Genomic DNA, 19,226 nt, shown 5'->3' with positions numbered 1-19,226 from the left:
TTAGTACAGAAAAGTATATTCTAGGGCACTTTTTCAGCCAATTTATTTTTTTTAAAGTAATTTGCATATATACATATTTCTTTACAACAATTATCCTGTCCCTTTCACTACATTAAAAATCCACTCCTGCTTCCATAGACTGAAGTGGGGTTTAATTACAGATTTCAAAGACAGGCGTATCAGGTTGTATACTCTAGAACAGGCAAGCCAACTAACCACTAGACAGCAAGATCATGATTCCCGATCTTAAAAATCACCTGCCTTGAGCCAGCACTGCTGCATGTCCATCCACACAACTGCAAAATAGTGTTTAGTTATGCCATCAAGTTACAATAATATTTTTATATCTCAACAGGCAACCGTTAAAGATTTTTAGGCATCCTTGAAAATTAAAATGAGAGACAGAAAGCACAAATATCTGATATATAAATGTACATATTTCATGTTTTTATTTATAAAATGTAAATCAATATCTATACAATTTCTAAGGGTCAGTTTATTATTTTTCTTGACATTCTGAAACAACTTTTACCATATTCTGAGCACATTAAAATCATTAGTAGATTGACATATAGACCACAAAGTAGTAGGAAATTAGTAATGCTTTTATGAACGGGTCTAAGAACAGGTAATTTCTCAGTGTACGTACAAGGAAGCCAGTAAACTGAGTGCTAGACAGCATCTCATGAACAAAAAATTATTGTCACTATGCATCTGATTGGTAAGCAAATTTCTTCCTGCTCCTATTTATTTGCTTCTCTCAAGAAAATTTGGATGTGACAAGCTATAAAATAGTTAGGTTAGACACAAAGTGTAAAACAGGTTTCAAAAAAAAAAAAAAGCAACATGACAAAGCTCATACTGCGACCTTAATTTTCTGCGTTTAGAATCAACACTTACTACAACCTTAATGTATTTTCAGTATGCATATTTTCCTTTTAAATTTGAAAAAGGAAAATAATATCTATGCTTAATAGTGTTAACATTCCAACGCGCTCAGCAAAACTGAGGTTTTACTTCAAGGTCAATAACATCCAGGGAAGATAATCGTGACCTCTGCTACTGTTCTGTCTTGTTGGATGCATGATGAATTTTTATAATGCTGATCAAAGGAGAGAAAGTGGAATAGCAAGAAGGACACGCGATTTGTTTATTTCTCTGAGACAAAAATGTCTCCAAGGACAGAACCTCAGGTAAACCACAAGCATTTGTATTCTGAACAAATGGCAGTAGTCAGTCCAGGCAAGCTTTTAAAAAAAAAGCTTTAGCCAAATCTGTTTAGCAAACGACAGGCTGAGAAGAACATACCTCTAATGAGGGCAAGGCCATTCTGCCAAAATTACTTTCAATTTCTGTAGTCTGAGCTTTCACTTTTCAAACACTTTTGTTCCAAACTGACAAACATTTTTCAAAGAGTTTTGAACTACAGAAGTATTTTCTTCAACAAAACATGCAGGTTCTAGCAGGCCAGAATAATAATTTTGCAATGAAACTTAACCTCAAAAAGACTGTTTTTCAGTTATTCAGCTGTGACAAAAACATTGCGTTTTGCTTAATGATGCAGCAACAAAAAGTCATGTAATATTTCCAAATCAGTAGACCACTGAATTTAGAGAAAAATAATATAAATTAAATGAAATTAAAAACATTTAAAGGTAGTTGTTTCAAAATTAAAAAAGACCAATGAGCATCTGGGGAATAATCAATTGAATATACATTTCAATTTACTGTGTTCATCCTGTTGGGTTTTTTTTTGTTATTGAACCCGATACTGTATGTTGGCAGGTAGGAGGCTGATAAATAAGGCTCTCCATTTTAAACTGACCGAAACCAAAAAACCAAACAGAAACTCTATTACATTGTAAAAACAAAGCCTGGAATATCTATTTTGCCTGTCTGAATGGAAACAATCGAGCAAGTAGTTGTTTATTGGTCAATATGCAGAGGGCTGAATCTAAATATATACACAAGTAAATTTAACCACCAAATGCTGGTTTCATTCTCAAATAAAACCACCTTTCAGAAGAAAGAAGAAATGTAGAATACTGAATTACAGAATATATAATGTAGTATAGACTAAGAATATATTTCAGAGTAAAAAAGACACTATAGTATCCAAAAGAAGACTTTTTCATGACATATTCATTTTTACACATCACACAAATTCTATTACTGTTGTCTCCTACTTTCCCTTCAGAAGTAAATTTCTAATTGCCTTCAAACTAAGATGTCCTTTACAAGAGAAATGCTACTTGCAGGGTCAATGGGTCTTCAGAAATGCCTACAGAAGTGGGACACTTGTTATCCCTTTAGTATTTTTTACCAGGATATATTTACTTAGAAGGGTGAACTGAAATGAGCCACAATCAGTCTCCAAGATGAGTTGTTCTATTTGAGAGGGCTCTAGGATGCTGTAACATAGAATTTAAGAATGAAAAATAATAGTTTAAGAAAAATATACACCATTATATTTTCCTAAAGATTTTACAATCACTTGCCCCCAAGCATATATTTGGAAAAATTTTCATATATAAATAATTATGACCAACGGGGAAAAAAAACCAACCAACCAAACAAACAAACAAACCGCAAACAAACCCCAAAACTTATGCTACTTCTTTGGACAGCTGGCAAAACTTCCCTCTCTCTCTCTCTCTCTCTCTCTCTCTCTCCTCTCATCCACTGGCCATCTTTGCAGTGTTGGAATCTGGGAAAATAATACTAAATTTTCTGAAATTAAGTTGGTTTCAACAAACATTCAGAATATTGGAAGAAACAAAACACTGGGCAGGACTTCTTTATTCCTCCAAATGCTTGCTTCTGTGTTTTTCTGAAATTTACATTGTCACAAAACCCAAATGTAAGTATTGGTATAGTCACTTTCACATATAACAATTAGAAAAACAGAGGAAACTCTGCTAGTTTTGTTATATCTAATAACAAGATATGTATGAAAAATAGAGTAAGAAGCAACCAAGTCAAACAAAAGGTTAGAAAAAGATAACATGTTTCCAGATCCCGTTAAGTATTACTGCCGCACCGTCTACTGTTTTGCCAAGTAAACAGCTATTACTGACTACTCCTTGTTAGTATCTGGAAGCAGGCGATAAAAATAGTATCATAAGATTAGGGCCTCAAACCCCCAGTTTTGGATGAAAACTCCATTTAATAATGAAGAAGCCTGAAGCCTTAGTTTTGCAAAAATAATAAAGACAAGTTGTATAATAAAGCAAAACACAAGGAAAATATTCATACAGAAAATTCAAGACATACTCAGAATCATGTTTGGATGAGACCGTAGTGAAAACAGATACTTAATGCTGAGGAGGTTCCTTTATTTTCTGTAGCAAAGGCTTTGAAACACACAGTAAGGAAGAAAGGGCTACAGGTATCTGCATCTCAGTGGAGAAATCACTATATGAACCATCTGCAGGGACCTAAAGAAAACCTGGAAAAGTCAAATGAGTCGGTAAATAACTTCTCTTCTATGGGTCTGTAATGCCAGTTTGCTCTGGAAACACAGATGTTTCCGTGAAAATCTAAGAAAACAAAAGTTTGTCTTTCGAAGTACCAAGACCTTCAGTTTTCTTGAAGAACTAATGATTAAGCCTTTGTAAGAGTATTTTAGGAAGATAAATAACTATGGGTAACATATCCCTATACCTGGAACATATTTGATACTAACGGAAATCCTAAACCAGTGGATTTTTTTAGTAAAGCAAACATGAATCTTCTCTCAGAAAACAAAATTCTCAAATTAAATAACAGATACAGATTTACCCATGGTTAGATTGAACAGCTAACTGTGGTAAAAAATCAGACCCACAGACTCAGGCTGAAGATGACTTTATAAAACCAGGAGTACGCTGGCTGGGGATCTTGTTATTCCTTTTTTTCATGGTTGTACTCAAAGGAATGATACAGTAAAGAGTGCCACGAGGTCAAGAAGCTACTAGATCTTGTGGCCGAGAGATCCTAAACTGAAAGAAATGTGTTACTTTCATGTTGCCACTGGCAAATTGTTAGCATAGGTGTTGTGGGTTCACCCCAGCTGGCAGCTCAGCTCCACACAGCTGCTCACTCCCTCCCCTTAGTGGGGTGAGGAGAGAATCAGAAGGGCAAAAGTAAGAAAACCTGTGGGCTGGGAATAAAGACAGTTTAACAGGTAAAGCAAAGCTGTGCACACAAGCAAAGCAAAATAAGGAATTCATTCACTACTTTCCATCAGCAGGCAGGCGTTCAGCCATTTCCAGGAAAGCAGGGCTTTGTGTAATGGTCACTTGGAAAGACAAATGGCATCCATCCCCCCTTCCTCCTTCTTCCTCCAGCTTTACATGCTGAGCACAACGTCATACGGTATGGAATATCCCTTTGGTCAGTTGGGGTCAGCTGTCCCACCTGTGTCCCTTCCCAAATGCTTGTGCACCCCCAGCCTACTCACTGGCAGGGCAGTGTGAGAAACAGAGGCAGCCTTGATGCTGTGCAAACACAGTTCAGCAGTAACTACCCTAAAAGAACCATTGCCTAGACAGAAGAACGCAGAAAAGCAGCCTTCTGCAACTAGCCAAAAAGCCCTGGACAAGGTACTTGAACATAGGGCCACTGCTCAGAAGCAAAATCTAAAATTCTGACATCTCCTAGTGAACAAACGGCTTACACCCCATCAAAATCCCCAATTTTTCTCCTAATAAAAAAACAAACGAATCACAGTTTATGGGTAGTACTCAGACTGAAGACTGTCTTACTTCATGTCAGCATACAATTATGACAACTTCTAATTACTCTTTATACCAATTGTCTCAACAAAAATTAAAAATTAATAGATCAGATTTCAAAAGGTAGATATTAGTATGTACATACATAAACTCCTAATGGAACTTCAAAATGAGATAAAAAAAGATTACATATACATAGGAAAGACTCTTCAAAATCAGATGGGATAAATAGGTCTCATGGTACTTCAAATCCTAATGTCTGGTCTAGTCTAGGTTAGCGTGGAGATGTCTGCATTTCTTTTCAGTTTCTTTGGGAATTTCACTTCTTTGTCAGCCTATCAAATACTCTCAAAAATAGAAGTTTCATTTAGGTTATTTAAAATGTTATTTCTCTATTGTTTCTACCACATAGTGTGTGTGAACAACAGGATTCCCTCTTGATATACTTTCCAACTCCAAATTAAGTTTATGAAGTAAAAAGGTCTAGTAGATTATCAAACTGGGCTGCTTTCTATGCCATGAATTTCCTCTGCTTTTACTTTATCCAGAGGGAATGCTTCTGCATCACAGTTTACATAAAACATTTTTACAATCTGTTTTTATGCATCAAGCACAAAGTATAGATCATACTACAGCTCTGCTCCCAAGTACAGATATAAACTGTATATTTATAACTGCTTATTCTCATATAATTGCACATTGTAACAGTCTGTATGTATATCTGCATGTAAAAGTACAGCTTTCTCATGTCTTCCACTTATTTCTGAGTTTGCCTGACACGTGCTAATTCTTGTATAAAGATAATCATGCAAGACAAATACAGAGAAAGACAGAGTAATAACTTTGTCTTTCATCAGGGTTTAAATTAGGCTCAACACCACGTTGTCAAGAGTTATCCCTAATAGTTTAGAAGTAACCTGCCTTCCAGCTTGCTGTAAGGACAGCATTTTGGAGCTGGAGAAGAAGACACGGTTTTAATTGGCTGCATTTGTCTATTTTTATGCAGAAAACCAAGACTACAAATATTACTCCAACCCTCAGTAGATCTGCTTTATGGCGACACTTCCCAACACTGATTGGGGTGTATTCAGAACACACAATATCTGTGTGAGTCTCTTATGCCCATCAAATGCACACGAACATAGAAGTCTGCTATTTGTCAGTTAAATGAAGAGATTACTGTTAAGCACGTTCTAATACTTTCTTTAGAAGAGCAGCATTTTAGGAAGCACTGAGTGACTCTTCTCTTTCAGCATGTCAAAAAGCCGAATGTATTCCTTCCATTGTAACTGTTAACCAGCTAGTTTCAGCCCTTGAAAACTGCAGTCTAATCATTTGGACTGCCTTAACCAAGAACAGACTCTGAAGAGGAGCTCACTTCTTCAGTATTTAACCCAACATATCACATACTTACATCTGGCATTTCTGTACAGTAGAAAAGGGTCCTGCAGCTGGAAATCGAGGTCTTTAGTAATAGGTTCTGTTCGATTTTCCATGCTCAGTCTGTTCATAATTGTGAAGCCATGCCTTGGAGAAGCTGATCTGAAAATTATCCATTAGAAATCACATCAAGTTTAGGAAAAAAAAGACATTACTAGAATTTCTTTGTTGTATAGTTCTCCAGAATTGTTTTTTTATTTCTCAGAGATACTAAAAAAAATCTAATTTTGTTGCCAAGGAAAAAACAATTGACTCTTGCAGTGTTTCATGCAATCCTTTTAATTATGTCAAAACCCTACATTATGTATGAGAAATAACAGAAGCACCACTGGTCTCACAATAGCTACAGAGAGCATGCCACATCTGTGATACTACCGTTTGAGGTCCAATGATTTAGTCACAGCATAATCATATCTGCATGTCCAGTTTTCACTTCAAGTTATAAGGCCTACAACTTCTGAACAGGCAGTTACAAAATGCCACTTTGTCCCAGACCATCAGCATCACGTTATCCAACCACCATCTACCCTATAGTTTCTCGCTGGAACAGAAAACGGCAATTAGAACGGTTCAGTCGTGGCTAGAGCAAGTATATTTTTCAACACTCAGGTTAACAATTGCAGATAGTAACAGTCATCCCAGACAGGATTTTCCATACCATCTAAAGCATAAAAGTGAGGGTGGTGCGACACTGGAACAGGTTGTCCAGAGAAGCTGTGGATGCCCCATCATTGGAAGTGTTCAAGGACAGGCTGGACAGAGCTTTGAGCAACCTGATGTAATGTAAGATGTCCCTGCCTGCGGCAGATCTTTAGATGATATTTAAAGGTCCCTTCCCACCCAAACTGTTCTATGATTCTATGACTCTAAATCATAATGCTCGTTCATGGGGGTTATACTTCAAGTCAGTTAGATAATTTTTATTAATGTGAGCTGTTAAACCCATCACGATCCTGACAGGAGATTACTTTCAGACAAAGTATGACAATAAAGGAAAAGATTATGGCTAAACATTTGGGAAAAGTGCCAACTCTGGTAATTGCTCGTGGGTGGATTTCTCTATGAAATCCAAACCACAGGAACCTGCATTACAGGATTGGAGTCAACAAAAAATTAAACAAAAGTGGAACCCTTAACAAGAATCCTTGTTTGTAACAGTCAGTACTTCACTTAAAAAAACCCAAACAAAGAAATAAAAAAACAGTCCACTTCCACAGGCGTTAACCCCATTGGAAGTCTGATTTTTTGACTGTTCCTTACAACTCGCAAAGGTGAGATAGGTGATAAGTCAACTCAAGTAAAATGGTCACGCTACTTTACATTGTCACAACAGTAATGAGAAGCAACAAAGGCAACAACAGCTGTCTCCAACCTACTGTCTGTTGGCAATGTTTTTTCCACAAGACTTTCTGACTTTGTTCAAAGCCACAGGAAATTAAAGTTAAAACTGATGGGGAGGGCAATGTATGACGTTACTCACAGATCGCAACCTGCTCCATGCTGTTGCCTATAGAGCAGTGAGGGTAGCAATCTCTGCTGTAATTGGAAACTTCCTCGGCCAACAAAAAGAACAGTGAACAATCACAGATGCTGTAAGTGCCAGGTTACATGTTGTCAGTTTTGGATTTTTAAAACCAACATACCAGAGAAATACTACTTCTGTTTTGCAGTACACAACTAGCCACCTCCATCTACTGCTAGCACAACTAAGGGCCAGTTCTTTCCTCCTGTGGTAGTAATTATGCCAGCATCTTATCTCCACTTACCTGAAAGCAGCTTAGAAAAATTACTGATGACGATTTCCACTGCTGGTACAAAAGAGCCCAGAAGATTAAAACCAGCGTTCCCACTTCACACAAAGCTCACAGTCTCTTGGGCTTCCCTGTCACTTCACACATACATCTCTCACCTTCTCAAAACAATCTCTTGCTTTCTCAGTTCTCCTACCAGATCCTCATCAACATAAATGTTGAAGGAGAAAGTTTCTGCTTTGGTGTCCCATCCCAGCAGCCACTGCAAGATCTCTTACTCTATTATTTTCTGATTTTAACAACAGTCATGGGGAAATGCTGGGGCACTAACTTGGAAACCCAAATGTAGGGCAGGCTTCCCAACAGATCTAAGGTACATGCTAGAATAAATGATGAAACCAATGCTCTGAAAAGCCGCAACCAGAGCTGCTGCTAAAAGAAAGCATTAAAAACATCCAAAATGTTGGATGAAATATGCATGAAAAATGAATAATCAGACACAATTAATATGAAAGTTCCCTAAGTAGGGAACACAATACTTCATAAGTTCTACCGTTCCCTCACTTTAAGGAATACCATTATTTATTTCACTATTTGTTTTTTGTTCAGACACCTTTTAAACTGCAAATGCTACATCCTGTTTAAAACAACATAACAGATTTCTATGGTTTACCCATATTGAAATTTAAATCACATTTGGAACATCCAAATATAAGGTGATGTCTCCTTCACGGTGTTTTCTTCCCCACATTTGCCTCTGCCAATTTCAGTTTGTTTTCACCCTTGAACAAGGAGGAGCATTTTACTTTATTCAGCCACGCTCCATCCCTAGCTTTTCCACATCCACAGGTTTCACCTGCAGATGTTAAAACATTACATCCTCACCTTGTGTAAACAAACAGCGTTCCCTCCACGTCAGTCTTCTCCTGAAGAAAAGGAAAGTTAAGAAAGTTGAAATCTGGGCAGTGTTTTGCTAGCCATCAGCGAGCCCCCCCTTTATCTCTATTTTACCAATACCATCAGTTACACCTCTCTCACCTAAGCCATGAAAAAAAATAACTAAACCCAACTTCATCAGCTGGTGGGGAGACACTAGAGCTAGCACAAGTCGCTGTGCAGCTGACCCAAGTTTTATGACGAGATACGAAAAGCCTACAGGCTCGACACCACGAGACTAAACCCTGCGCGGGATTAACTCTCTGTGGCCCCTGAGGGTGACACGCAGGCCAGGTTCAGGGAGAGGATTTTCCAAAAGGCGCCGAGGACGGGTAAGGGGGAAACCACACAAAAGGCAAATTGCGCAGCTTCTTCAAACGCTGGCCCTAAGCCCCACCGTTATAGCAAACCAAGGACCACTCGCAAAATAGCCAGAACGTTGAACTACCAAAAGATTCCCCAAGTTAATTAATTGTTTTCATCTTAAATAGCCTTTTTAGTATTTGTAACTCCCATACACTTTTGTACATGTTTTGGTTCCATTATAGATGTTCGGAGAGCAGAGGAGCTCCTCAGGCCCACACCCAGGCTCAAACCCCCATCTCCTACAGCCCTGCCCCGCAGGATAAAGCTTTCACAGCCCTGCGGGCCTTTCAAGACCCGCTTCCCAGGCGCCACAGGGCTTCTTACACTCCCCAGAGAGGCTGAGCCGGGCACAACCCCTCACCCAGCTCGGTGAAAGCGGGGAGCACCCCCGGGACACCGGGCCGGGCCGAGGCACGGCCCTCACACCTCCGCCATGGCGGCCCCCGCCCCCCCGCCCCGCACACGGCGGAGGGGCGGGGCCTCCTCGCCGCCCGCCCCCCGCCCGACGCCCCGCCCCCCGGCGGCGTGGGCGGGGCCGCTGCTCGCCCCGCCCCGCCCGTGCCGGCGGGAGGGGGCGGGGCGGTCTCACGTACCCACTCGTTGGCGCGGTGCCCGAAGGTGTAGAGCGCCACCTGGCTGGCCACGTCCACGATGCTGCTGATGTAGGGGTCGTGCTGCTGCAGCGCCGCCAGGCTGATGTCCAGCCCCTTGCCCAGCAGGGCGGCCCCGGCCACCGCCGCCGCCATTTTGCCTCCGACAACAACACAGGGTTCCTAGTAGGCGCAACTAATCCAACGCCGAGAGGCCGAGAGGAAGGGTGGCGGCTCCCCCCGCCCGCCCAGTCGGAGCGAGAGCGGGCGGGAGAGTCGGAGCCCAGCCGCCGCAATCGAGCGCCGAGCGCCGCCGGCCCAGGATTGTTGCCGTTGGCGACGGGGCAAGCTGAGGGGCGGCCGGGCGGGGCCCGCCCCGGCCGCGGGGAGACGGGGAGGGCCCGCCGGCATCGCCGCGCCTCCTCCGGCAGCCACCCGCCCCTGGTGGCTCGTTTTCTCTCGGTGCTGTCACTCTTCGATTCCAGGCCTCTCCCTGCCACTGGGTAGGCCGCTGTCTGGCTCGCTTTCCATGGCGGCAGCTGCGCGCCCGAGGAACAACATGGTTCCCGCGGCTGCGGGCCTGAGAGAACCGGCCAGCCTCGGCGGGAAGTGCTGCCAGGGCGCGGGCGCTCGCTGTGCCGAGCAGGGAGCCCCACAGACGCGCTGTGTGCCCGTTAGCCTAAGCGGGAGAGGGTGTGGTGGGCAGCACAACGTACAAAGCCTCCGGAGAGCAGGGAGCCACACGCCAAGGTGGAGCTGAAGCCACGTAGGCTCGGCCTTGCGTGTGCGTGGGAGCATTTGGGCGCACCGGTGTACCTGAGGAGAGGTTGTACGCGTGAGACTGCGCGAAGTTAGCACGCCTATCTGTAAGCACGTATATCTGTTAGGAGGTGTGGGCTTCCTGTGTGCTCACAGGTGCACCAAGGCAATGCATGCACGACACTCAAACATGAAGAGAAGTTGGTTCAGATCGATGAATATACACAGTCTGTACCTGCTGACATACGCTCAAAGAATTCTACATAGAGCTTAAGGGAAAAAGAACATGAGTGCAAACCAAGCCATCATAGAACCCTGGTGTGTATATATATATACATATATATATACAAACATACATGTGACAAGCAGCTGAAGCATAAACAAGCATACTATGATATGAAGATATACAAACAGCAGAGGAACAGATGGACAAAACCATGAATTTAGTTACCATATTTTCCCATCAGACATACATATTTATTATTAATCTATTGATATCAACAGTTTACAGCAAATACATGAGCTTTATGGGACATGCAGATAAACTCGATACGTACTCACAGTTAAAAGATTTGCTTAACCGCCCAGCCTGAACCCCTGCGAGAGCAAATTTTTTTTTACTTCATCACCTCAGACCAACATAGCAATTTTGGAAGGAGTTACCACCTTCTGTATACAGAAGCAATAGGGCAATATATTTCCTTCCAGAGAATGGGATACCCTGGAAGAACTAAAGTCAAAGGTAACGGATGCTATCTTGTTGGTTTGCAATATCCCTGACACAACATTTTTAAAAGGGCAGTAGCTGGACATAGGGGATGAAGACTGCCATTTTGTTTTCTTCCCTCCTTTACACTCTAGGCCAGATGGAGCCTGTGGGATAGAGTGAGCAGTAGCATCTGCTCTGAGAGCAAATGGGCAAGCCCAGATGAAAAAGCTTCCATAGTGTCAAGTGGGGATAGGAGAGAACCGAGAGACAGCAAGCTGGGAATTCATAGTATTAAATGTAGGGACAGTGAGTCTCTTGAGTGGAGTTAGGAATGGGCATGGTCTCAGAAAGAACAGAAAGAGAGACTGTTCTTTGGGACTCAGGAGAGAATATGTAGGTTTTGTTGTAGCCCAGAAGGCCACTAAAAATTGTGTTACTAAGAATAAGGACCTACAGCTTGCTCTGCAAGCATACAGTGGGAGAGGAAACCTCTATACATACCCTTTTATTATAATCCATCTCGCTCTTAGTTCCTCTTTTTCGAAAGCCACCTTGTTTCAGTTGGGGCTGTAATGAAACACAGCTTTACAGTTTAGAAGTTTTAAAGTGCTTTTGGTATACTCATGGCAGGAAAATGGCTCTAAGCAGTTCCATTGCAAAGCTCCGGCTGACTGACAGATTCTGTAACAGCAAGGAAGATATATGGGCTCAGGGTGGACAAGGGAAACTGCTGTCCTTGGTCTGGAAATGACCAGAGTAGAATGGCAAAAAAAGAAAAAGTAGTAAGTAGGAAAGATAAGTCATGTTGCTCAAATAGTGAACAGATGCACAATCATTTCTTTTTGCTGATTAGATAGTCCTCAGTTCCCAGGTTCCAGGCACACCTAACCACATTTCTCCTCATGTGCTGGAGTTTCTTATTACCATCTCATCTGCAATTCTTTGGCAATTATCCTGCTTACAAAAAGTCCCAACTTGTCACCAAGGCATAGAAGTGTCAAACTCTTGGAGTCCCACTCCTGGAGTTTCCCTTTCCGGATGCCTTTGCTCCCTCTAACAATAATACTTACAAAAAAGGTGCCGTGCTTTTTTTTTTTTTTTTTTTTGGTGGTAGTGGGGAGGGGGTATTGCAAAGTCGCATAAGGAAGAATGTGTTATAGAAACTGTATTTCAAAGGCTGTTTATTTAAACTGAAAATAGTTACTCATAACTGTTATCAGGTAGGAGAAAGCAGTATACAGAATTTAGAAGATGGATTGCAGCCCTGTTCCAACTGAAAAAAATGTTTGAAGCAGAAATAGGGTGTCTTTCAACTTTTTCAACTTACCTTGTTTCTGTTGTTGCCCCTTTTGTCAGGCCAAGTAGTAACCAATACTTGAAGCCTTGCACATTTGTTATGTTAGAGAGACAGACTGACCGGCTCAAGAGTGTCTCCTGTGCCCTTCTCTTGACATACAAAGGCTGTAGAGTGTCCTGTTTCCTTGAGCTCTGTGAAAGAAAACCAAACTGTGAGGTTAAATATCTTGAAGTAGGCCTGTCAAAAATTTTCCCTATTTTCGGTGCCCTGTTTGTGGATGCTTCTTTAGAATGACCTCCCTTCTGGATTACTGCATCCCTTTCTAACATAGCTGGACAGACTGTTCCCTAGCCCTGTGTTTTGAGTGAGCGAACCTGTCAAGCTTCTGATCAGGCCTTTTTATATTTTCTGTTGCACTGTGAGGTAGCTTCTGCTGGTTCCAGCTGTTTTGCTATGTAAGTGGGATGTAATTGCTCCTTCCTTTTAGCCTGAAGTAAAGGTACTTAATAAAGCCATTAGTTCTGCCCTGCTTTATGGGATCACTTGATAGGAGACTAAAAATTTTCCAATGAAACAAGATCTTGTTGAGAAGAGAAACACTGTGAATTCTCATTGCATCTAAAAAGTTAAGGACGTTTTAGCAAAAATGTCACAGCTTAAAAAGGTTGATTCTTAAACTGCAGTTATTTGCTTACAGTCAGTAATCTAGTAGTCCATAATAACTATCAAATCGAGTTAGAATGATTTTGCTGTAATTTGTTTATGAAACAAAGTAATTTTCCAGCTTTCAAAATGTCATAATTTCATGAAGTATATAATTAGAATGTGACATTTTTGTCTTCCACCCACTTGGATACTATTCTGTTAAAAAACCACACCTATGCTTTTGACATGGTATGAAAGGCATTTTGTGAAGGTAATATCCAGACCGATTTAAGGCAAAATCCACACAGCATGATGTTCTTAAGGTCTCCATTAATAATAAACATTAAGATGGTTAGGCCAAACCTTTTCACCAGAATGGTTCAAACAACTATTAAGCCTTTGCTTCACATTCAAGAATCTATGGCACTTGTAAAGACTAAGCCGTGCCTCCTACAGCAAATTATCGACACTGAGGATATGATTTTATGTGAATATATTTGGTGGCACTGCTGCGCATACGCAACCCCTGCCCCAGGTCCCAGCCATTCAGTCCTGCCATTCTGGCACCTTGGTAGTGTACTGGCATAAGTGCATGAGTGGCCACAGTGCGAACCAGTCAGACTGGGAAAATGAACTGATTGAAAAACAAGTGTTCATACTGCTGCTGAGATCACAGCCTCAAATGACTACTTTCCTACCTGTTCACATTCAGTCCTTTCTCTGAGCAGCAATTTTTTTAATAAACAGCAGGAATCACTTGAGAAAATGTAGTGTTGAGCACCTCATTTGCTTCACTTCCTCATCTCCAGCCCCTTTGGAGCTATAATTGCACAGTAGTTGCCTTTTCCTTTTTATTTCTTCCCCAAGGCTGCCATAATTTTCTTCTCACTCTGACTGGTGGCACCACTGCTGCCCCTGCTAGCAGAAAGGGTGCTGAGGCAGTATTAATAAGCTCCTCTTACCCCATCCAGGGCCACTTGAATATCTTTCCAGTGTGCTGGCTTCCAGGGGAACAGTGGGTTGCTCTTGTGGAGCCAGGATGATCCCACAAGGCCTGGTTACCAATGCTCCACATATATTTCTGGGGATGTGCTCACAACGCTGCAGCATGGTACCTCTCACCACTTGGGAACCAGTGCCCCTGTGGTTTGTGCTGGAGGCTAGCTGCATCCCTTCTCAGACACTGTTGAAATGTACAGTCTTTTCAGACCACATTTATTACAGGCTCTCAGTAGCTAGCTTTAGAGTACTTTCCTCATGCTCAAAAGCTGAAATTGTTTGTTGTACTGTTGGACCACTTCTTAACTCCAGTCCTAATGGTTAAAGGAATTTTAGTCTTTCTATTAGTAATTTATTACTTGCTAAAGGTTCCTTAACAAGTATAGGGCCAGACTATATAGTTTCATCTTGTGTAGTTATTAAAAAAATACCTCTCTGAGCTAAAACTAAACATAGTTACTTTCATTCCAATTCAAAAAAACTCTCCCCCCCCCGCCCTCAAATAAACCCCAGTGCATTAAATTATTAGCATGCATGTGTGTCTCTAATGTTGCTCCCTGGTGAAGTTTGTGACACCATTTTGAGATTTTCTACAAATGTTAGTCCACACAAGAATGGGATAGTATTCTTTGGTATTGTTGGTTTTGAAATTCTGGTATTATACATACTGTGTGTGAAATAATTAACTATAATTTACTATGATTTTCAGTTGAAAGTTGTTTTTTTTCTGCATGTAAGAGCCCGGGTTTTTACCAAAAGACTGTTTCTTTCTTTGACTTACATTTTACTAAGTGATTCTGGTAGTAAGGAACTCTACACTTTTTCTTTTGCTGTACATTTATTTACAAGATACTGAGCTTTACCTTTTTTATAGGCCCAGCTTCTGTTAGTGGCCTAGTTGGAGGAGAACTAAAGGAAAGTTCCCTACTATTGTTAATTGAACTACAGTTTTTTCTTTCTGACTTCTTATGTAGATATTCTTCTTCTGGAGTGAAGTATTCTTTTTGATTCAGCTTAATCACTTTTCAGAGGACATAATCTGAGCTGAAAAAAAAAAAATTAATACCAGGAAAAGACTATTTCAGAAGGAGGAAGGGAGAGGCTGTACCAATATAATTGCATTGAATTATAGTCTTATACAGAAAAAAAAAATCTTTCTTGTGTACATTTAATCAGTAAAAATTCTGATTTTTATCAGTGTTAGATTTTCAGTCTTTTAAGTGACTATATGATTTCAGTGTCTTATCTTTCAGTAGAGCAGAAATGAGAAAATGATAAACCTAAAAAAAGATTTTTGTGCATGGAGTAATTTTTCCCAGTTATACCAGTTGATACAATAAAAGGTGTTACCTTTATCCATAAACTTTGCCTGACTTCTATAAGTACACACTTGTGAGTACGATTCTGTCAGATGTCTTTATAAAATTCTAGATTACATCCTCCAGTCTCTCCCTAATGCTGATAATGTTCTAAGCATACATCGTTGATTTTCCTGCTATAATAAAGGGAAAATACTTCAAAACCTGTTGGCTTTTTTCACCTTCTTTGTTTATCTAATGTAGCAGAAATCACTGACTTCCTTCAGTAATATTTCTCATAAGGTTTAACTTTACAAGTTCCTTTACTTTCACCCCCATGCTATTTTAATTACAGTTAAAAAAATTGACACTGGATTTTATTATGAGAAGCAACCCTTTTGGGCCAGTATTTGAGTTCTTCAGTAATTTTGTTACCACAACTGTATGTGCTTATAATCAATAAAATATTGTCAGTAGCCATTACCTTCTTGCTATCCTGATAAACTGCCATAAACTGTTTTGATCCATCAGCGTCATTCTTTACACAGTTGATTGTCTAGACAAACCACCAAAATACTGATGAGGATAGGGCATTCCTGCTATTTCCCATAGGTTAATAAGATATAATAGTAATTATATCTTACCTAAGATAATACCTTTCCAACCACATCTTTCTGGTAATCACCATTTAATTTGGCAGAATCAAACACCTGTAGCTCTAAAAGAGCTATTTTTCCAACTAGTTACAGAGAAGATGGCCTCATTTAATTAATTCCTGATATGAAAACTTCCATTAGATAATTACATTAGGTCAGGACCTAATTTTTACACCTCACTTGGCATAGGAGCTCTTGCCATATTAAGGAAGTGGAGTCATCACAAAGATGCGCTACTGTTGCTGCTGTAAAGAAGCTGGTAGCAAGGCTGGAGGAGTACTTGGGCTGAGTCTGGCCAGGGGGCTGGGATGGGGTGCATAGGGAGTTGTGCCTGTGGTTTCATCTTTATAGGAAAATGAGTTCTGTATGATCAAATTAGCTTTTTTTTTTTGTGAGTTAACTGATGAAGTAAGGAGAAACTCTGAATAACTGTTATACCTGTAGCTGTTACAGTGCTACTTTATGAAGAGAATTTGCATTATTGCGTTCCCAACTGACAGAAGTATCTTCTTGGGTTTTGTTGGGGGTTTTTGTTGTTTGTTTGTTTGTTTGTTTAATGAAGAATGTTGGTATTTATTAAAGACTGATAAAGGATTTCATAGCTTCAGACATAGCATAAGTGAATGAAGTTAGTGTGTTGTAACAGTACCGAATTCTAGAGAGCTACAACAGGTAAATGATGATATAAGGCAGGATCCTTAAAGTTAAAATAACCAAGCAAGTAAAGTGGGGTTTCTGCCTCAAATATTCCCCCAATCTTTTTGTATTTTTAATAGCTCCTCATGAAAATTGCCATGGGGAAATTCTTGTGATGCTAATGACTATTTCATATCTGCTCCTGCAGGTGGTAAGAGCTTGTGAAGGTTCTCACAAATCTTCTGTAGTTAAAGTTAGGCTTAAAAGCTATTGTACGTATCTTTTAATGTGACATCACCTAACTTATAATAGTATGATCTTTACATTTTGGTATAACACTTTGGGTGATCATTTTTATTTGTTACTGGCTTTATTTGACTAGCAAATATCAATGAGATACTTGTTTTAACGTAAACTTCCTTTCAAACTGAAAATTGACTTTTTTCTTTTGTTATGCAGCATGTTGCAATAAAGATCCACAATTACCTCTATGCTTTAAATGCAATTACTTGCTTCTTCCTGAAACTTAAGAATGCTTCATTTTTATTTTATTTCTTCATTTTGATTATTATTTGTGTTACTCTAGGGTTTGTGGGTATGGGAAGAAAGGCCTGGGTAGAAAAAGGAGCTCAGATTTGTGTAACTATTCCAGAAGATAAAATTTGATAACATTTGAAGTGTTGCCCTTGGTAACAATGAATGCAGTCTATCCCTGTTTTTTAGGAGGGATGGATTTGGGCAAAGGCACCTTCCAGCAGGCAACCAGTAGAAGATTTAAGCACTTTGAATGAGATTTTGAAGTGGAAACTAAAGGTATTAGCACCACAAACCTCCAGTGGGTATCTGAGTCTGGGTGTATTACACTTGTGTGAATTTGTTTCCCCCCATGAATTCTGAGAGCTGTGAAGGCGTTTGGCAGTCCCTCTCCTACAATCTGATTTTGTCATTTTCTGGTGATGCTGTGCTATGTCTTCTGTCAGATTAAATTTACAGGCGTATTGCCTTGCTTGACAGAAACATGAACTGCATGGATTTTTTAAAGAAAGACTTCCATAAGCAGTAACAGGCCAAGGTTTGTTTCTTCCTCTTCTTTTTCCTGCTGGTTTGCCCAAATCTGTTAATTTTATTATCATCTTAAATTAATCTTATAAATATAATCTTCAGCTGAACTTGCTTTGTGATCTACAGTGAAATTGCTGTGTCATTTAAGCACCAGTAAACTTAACAAGACCCTGTAAAACTAAAACAGGTTTGGGACATTTTTGTTAGGTGCTTCTGTTATTTATTCTTGACTTACTACTCAACTTTAAGGAAAGATCTTTCTGAAAAAGTTTTACATGGCTTCTGAGGGAGTTAACAGATCAGATAATACAATGTAATTCATGGTGCTCTCAGAATCACAGAACGGTTGATGTTGGAAGGGACCTCTGGAGGTAATGTTGTCCAACCCCCTCAAGCAGGGCCACCTAGAGCGGTTGCCCAGGACCTCCAGTACTCTAATGAGGGAGATACCACAACCTCCTTGGGCAACCTGTCACCCTCACAGTAAAAAAAAAGCGTTTCCTGATGTTCAGTGGGAACCTCCTGTGTTTCATTTTCTGCCTGTTGCCTCTTGTCCTGTCACTGGACACCACTGAAAAAAGCCTGGCTCTGCCTTCTTTGCACCCTCCGTTCAGGTATTTATGTATATTGATAAGATCCTTGTGAGCCTCTTCTTCTCTAGGCTGAACAGTCCCAGCTCTCTCAGCTTTTCCTCATGGGAGATGCTTCAGATCCTTAATCATTTTTGTGGCCCTTCGCTGGACTCTCTCCAGTATGTCCATGTCTCTCTCGTACTGAGGAACCCAAAACTGGACACAGCACTCCAGGTATGGCCTCACCAGTGCTGAGCAGAGGGGAAGGATCACCTACCTTGACCTGCTGGCAATACTTTACCTAATGCAGCCCAGGATACCATTCGCCTTCTTTGTAGCAAGGGCACATGACTGTCTCATGTTCAACTTGGTTTCCACCAGGATCCCCAGGTCCTTTTCTGCCAAGCTGCTTTCCAGCTGCGTGGCACCCAGCATATATTGGTGCATGTGGTTGTTCCTCCCCAGGTGCAGGACTTTGCACTTCCCCTTGTTGGACTTCACTTCCCTGTTGGCCCATTTCTCTAGCCTGTTGAGGTTGCTCTGGATGGCAGCATGACTCTGGTGTATCAGCCACACCTCCTAGTTTGTGTCATTTGCAAACTTGCTGACGATGCACTCTGTTAAACAGGAGTTTGACATCTTAAACAGCTCCTTCAGTTCTTATTCTAATCAATATGATTTTTTTCCCCTTTCTGATGCAAGAGCCATCATGTTTGGTTTCATCTCCGAATCAAAAAGAAAAGGTGGGGGACAGGGAGAGAAAATGGATGAGACAGCTTGGTAGATTGGCTTATA

At 40.6% G+C, this 19,226-nt stretch overlaps 2 protein-coding genes across 2 annotated transcripts in view; one reads left to right on the top strand and one right to left on the bottom strand.

Moving 5' to 3' along the window:
• Nucleotides 1-9,995, bottom strand: part of DCP1B (decapping mRNA 1B) — a 45,427-nt gene extending 35,432 nt beyond the window's left edge. Inside the window, exons 1-3 of the mRNA XM_082309339.1 lie at nt 9,802-9,995; nt 8,792-8,832; nt 6,130-6,257 (exon numbers count right to left, since the gene is read on the bottom strand). Of these exons, the coding sequence (XP_082165465.1) occupies nt 6,130-6,257; nt 8,792-8,832; nt 9,802-9,954 (322 nt within the window). The 5' untranslated portion in view covers nt 9,955-9,995. The remainder of the gene's footprint in view (nt 1-6,129; nt 6,258-8,791; nt 8,833-9,801) is intronic.
• Nucleotides 1-19,226, top strand: part of CACNA1C (calcium voltage-gated channel subunit alpha1 C) — a gene marked incomplete at its 5' end in the record, with an annotated part of 481,188 nt that overhangs the window by 1,986 nt on the left and 459,976 nt on the right. The gene's annotated exons all lie outside the window — the stretch shown is intronic.

This window comes from Platalea leucorodia (genome assembly GCF_965183815.1).
Source record: "Platalea leucorodia genome assembly, chromosome: 4".
In the NCBI taxonomy this organism is placed as follows: Eukaryota; Metazoa; Chordata; class Aves; order Pelecaniformes; family Threskiornithidae; genus Platalea; species Platalea leucorodia.
Note: the sequence above shows the minus strand (reverse complement) of the source record. Positions and strands in the feature narration are given on the sequence as shown.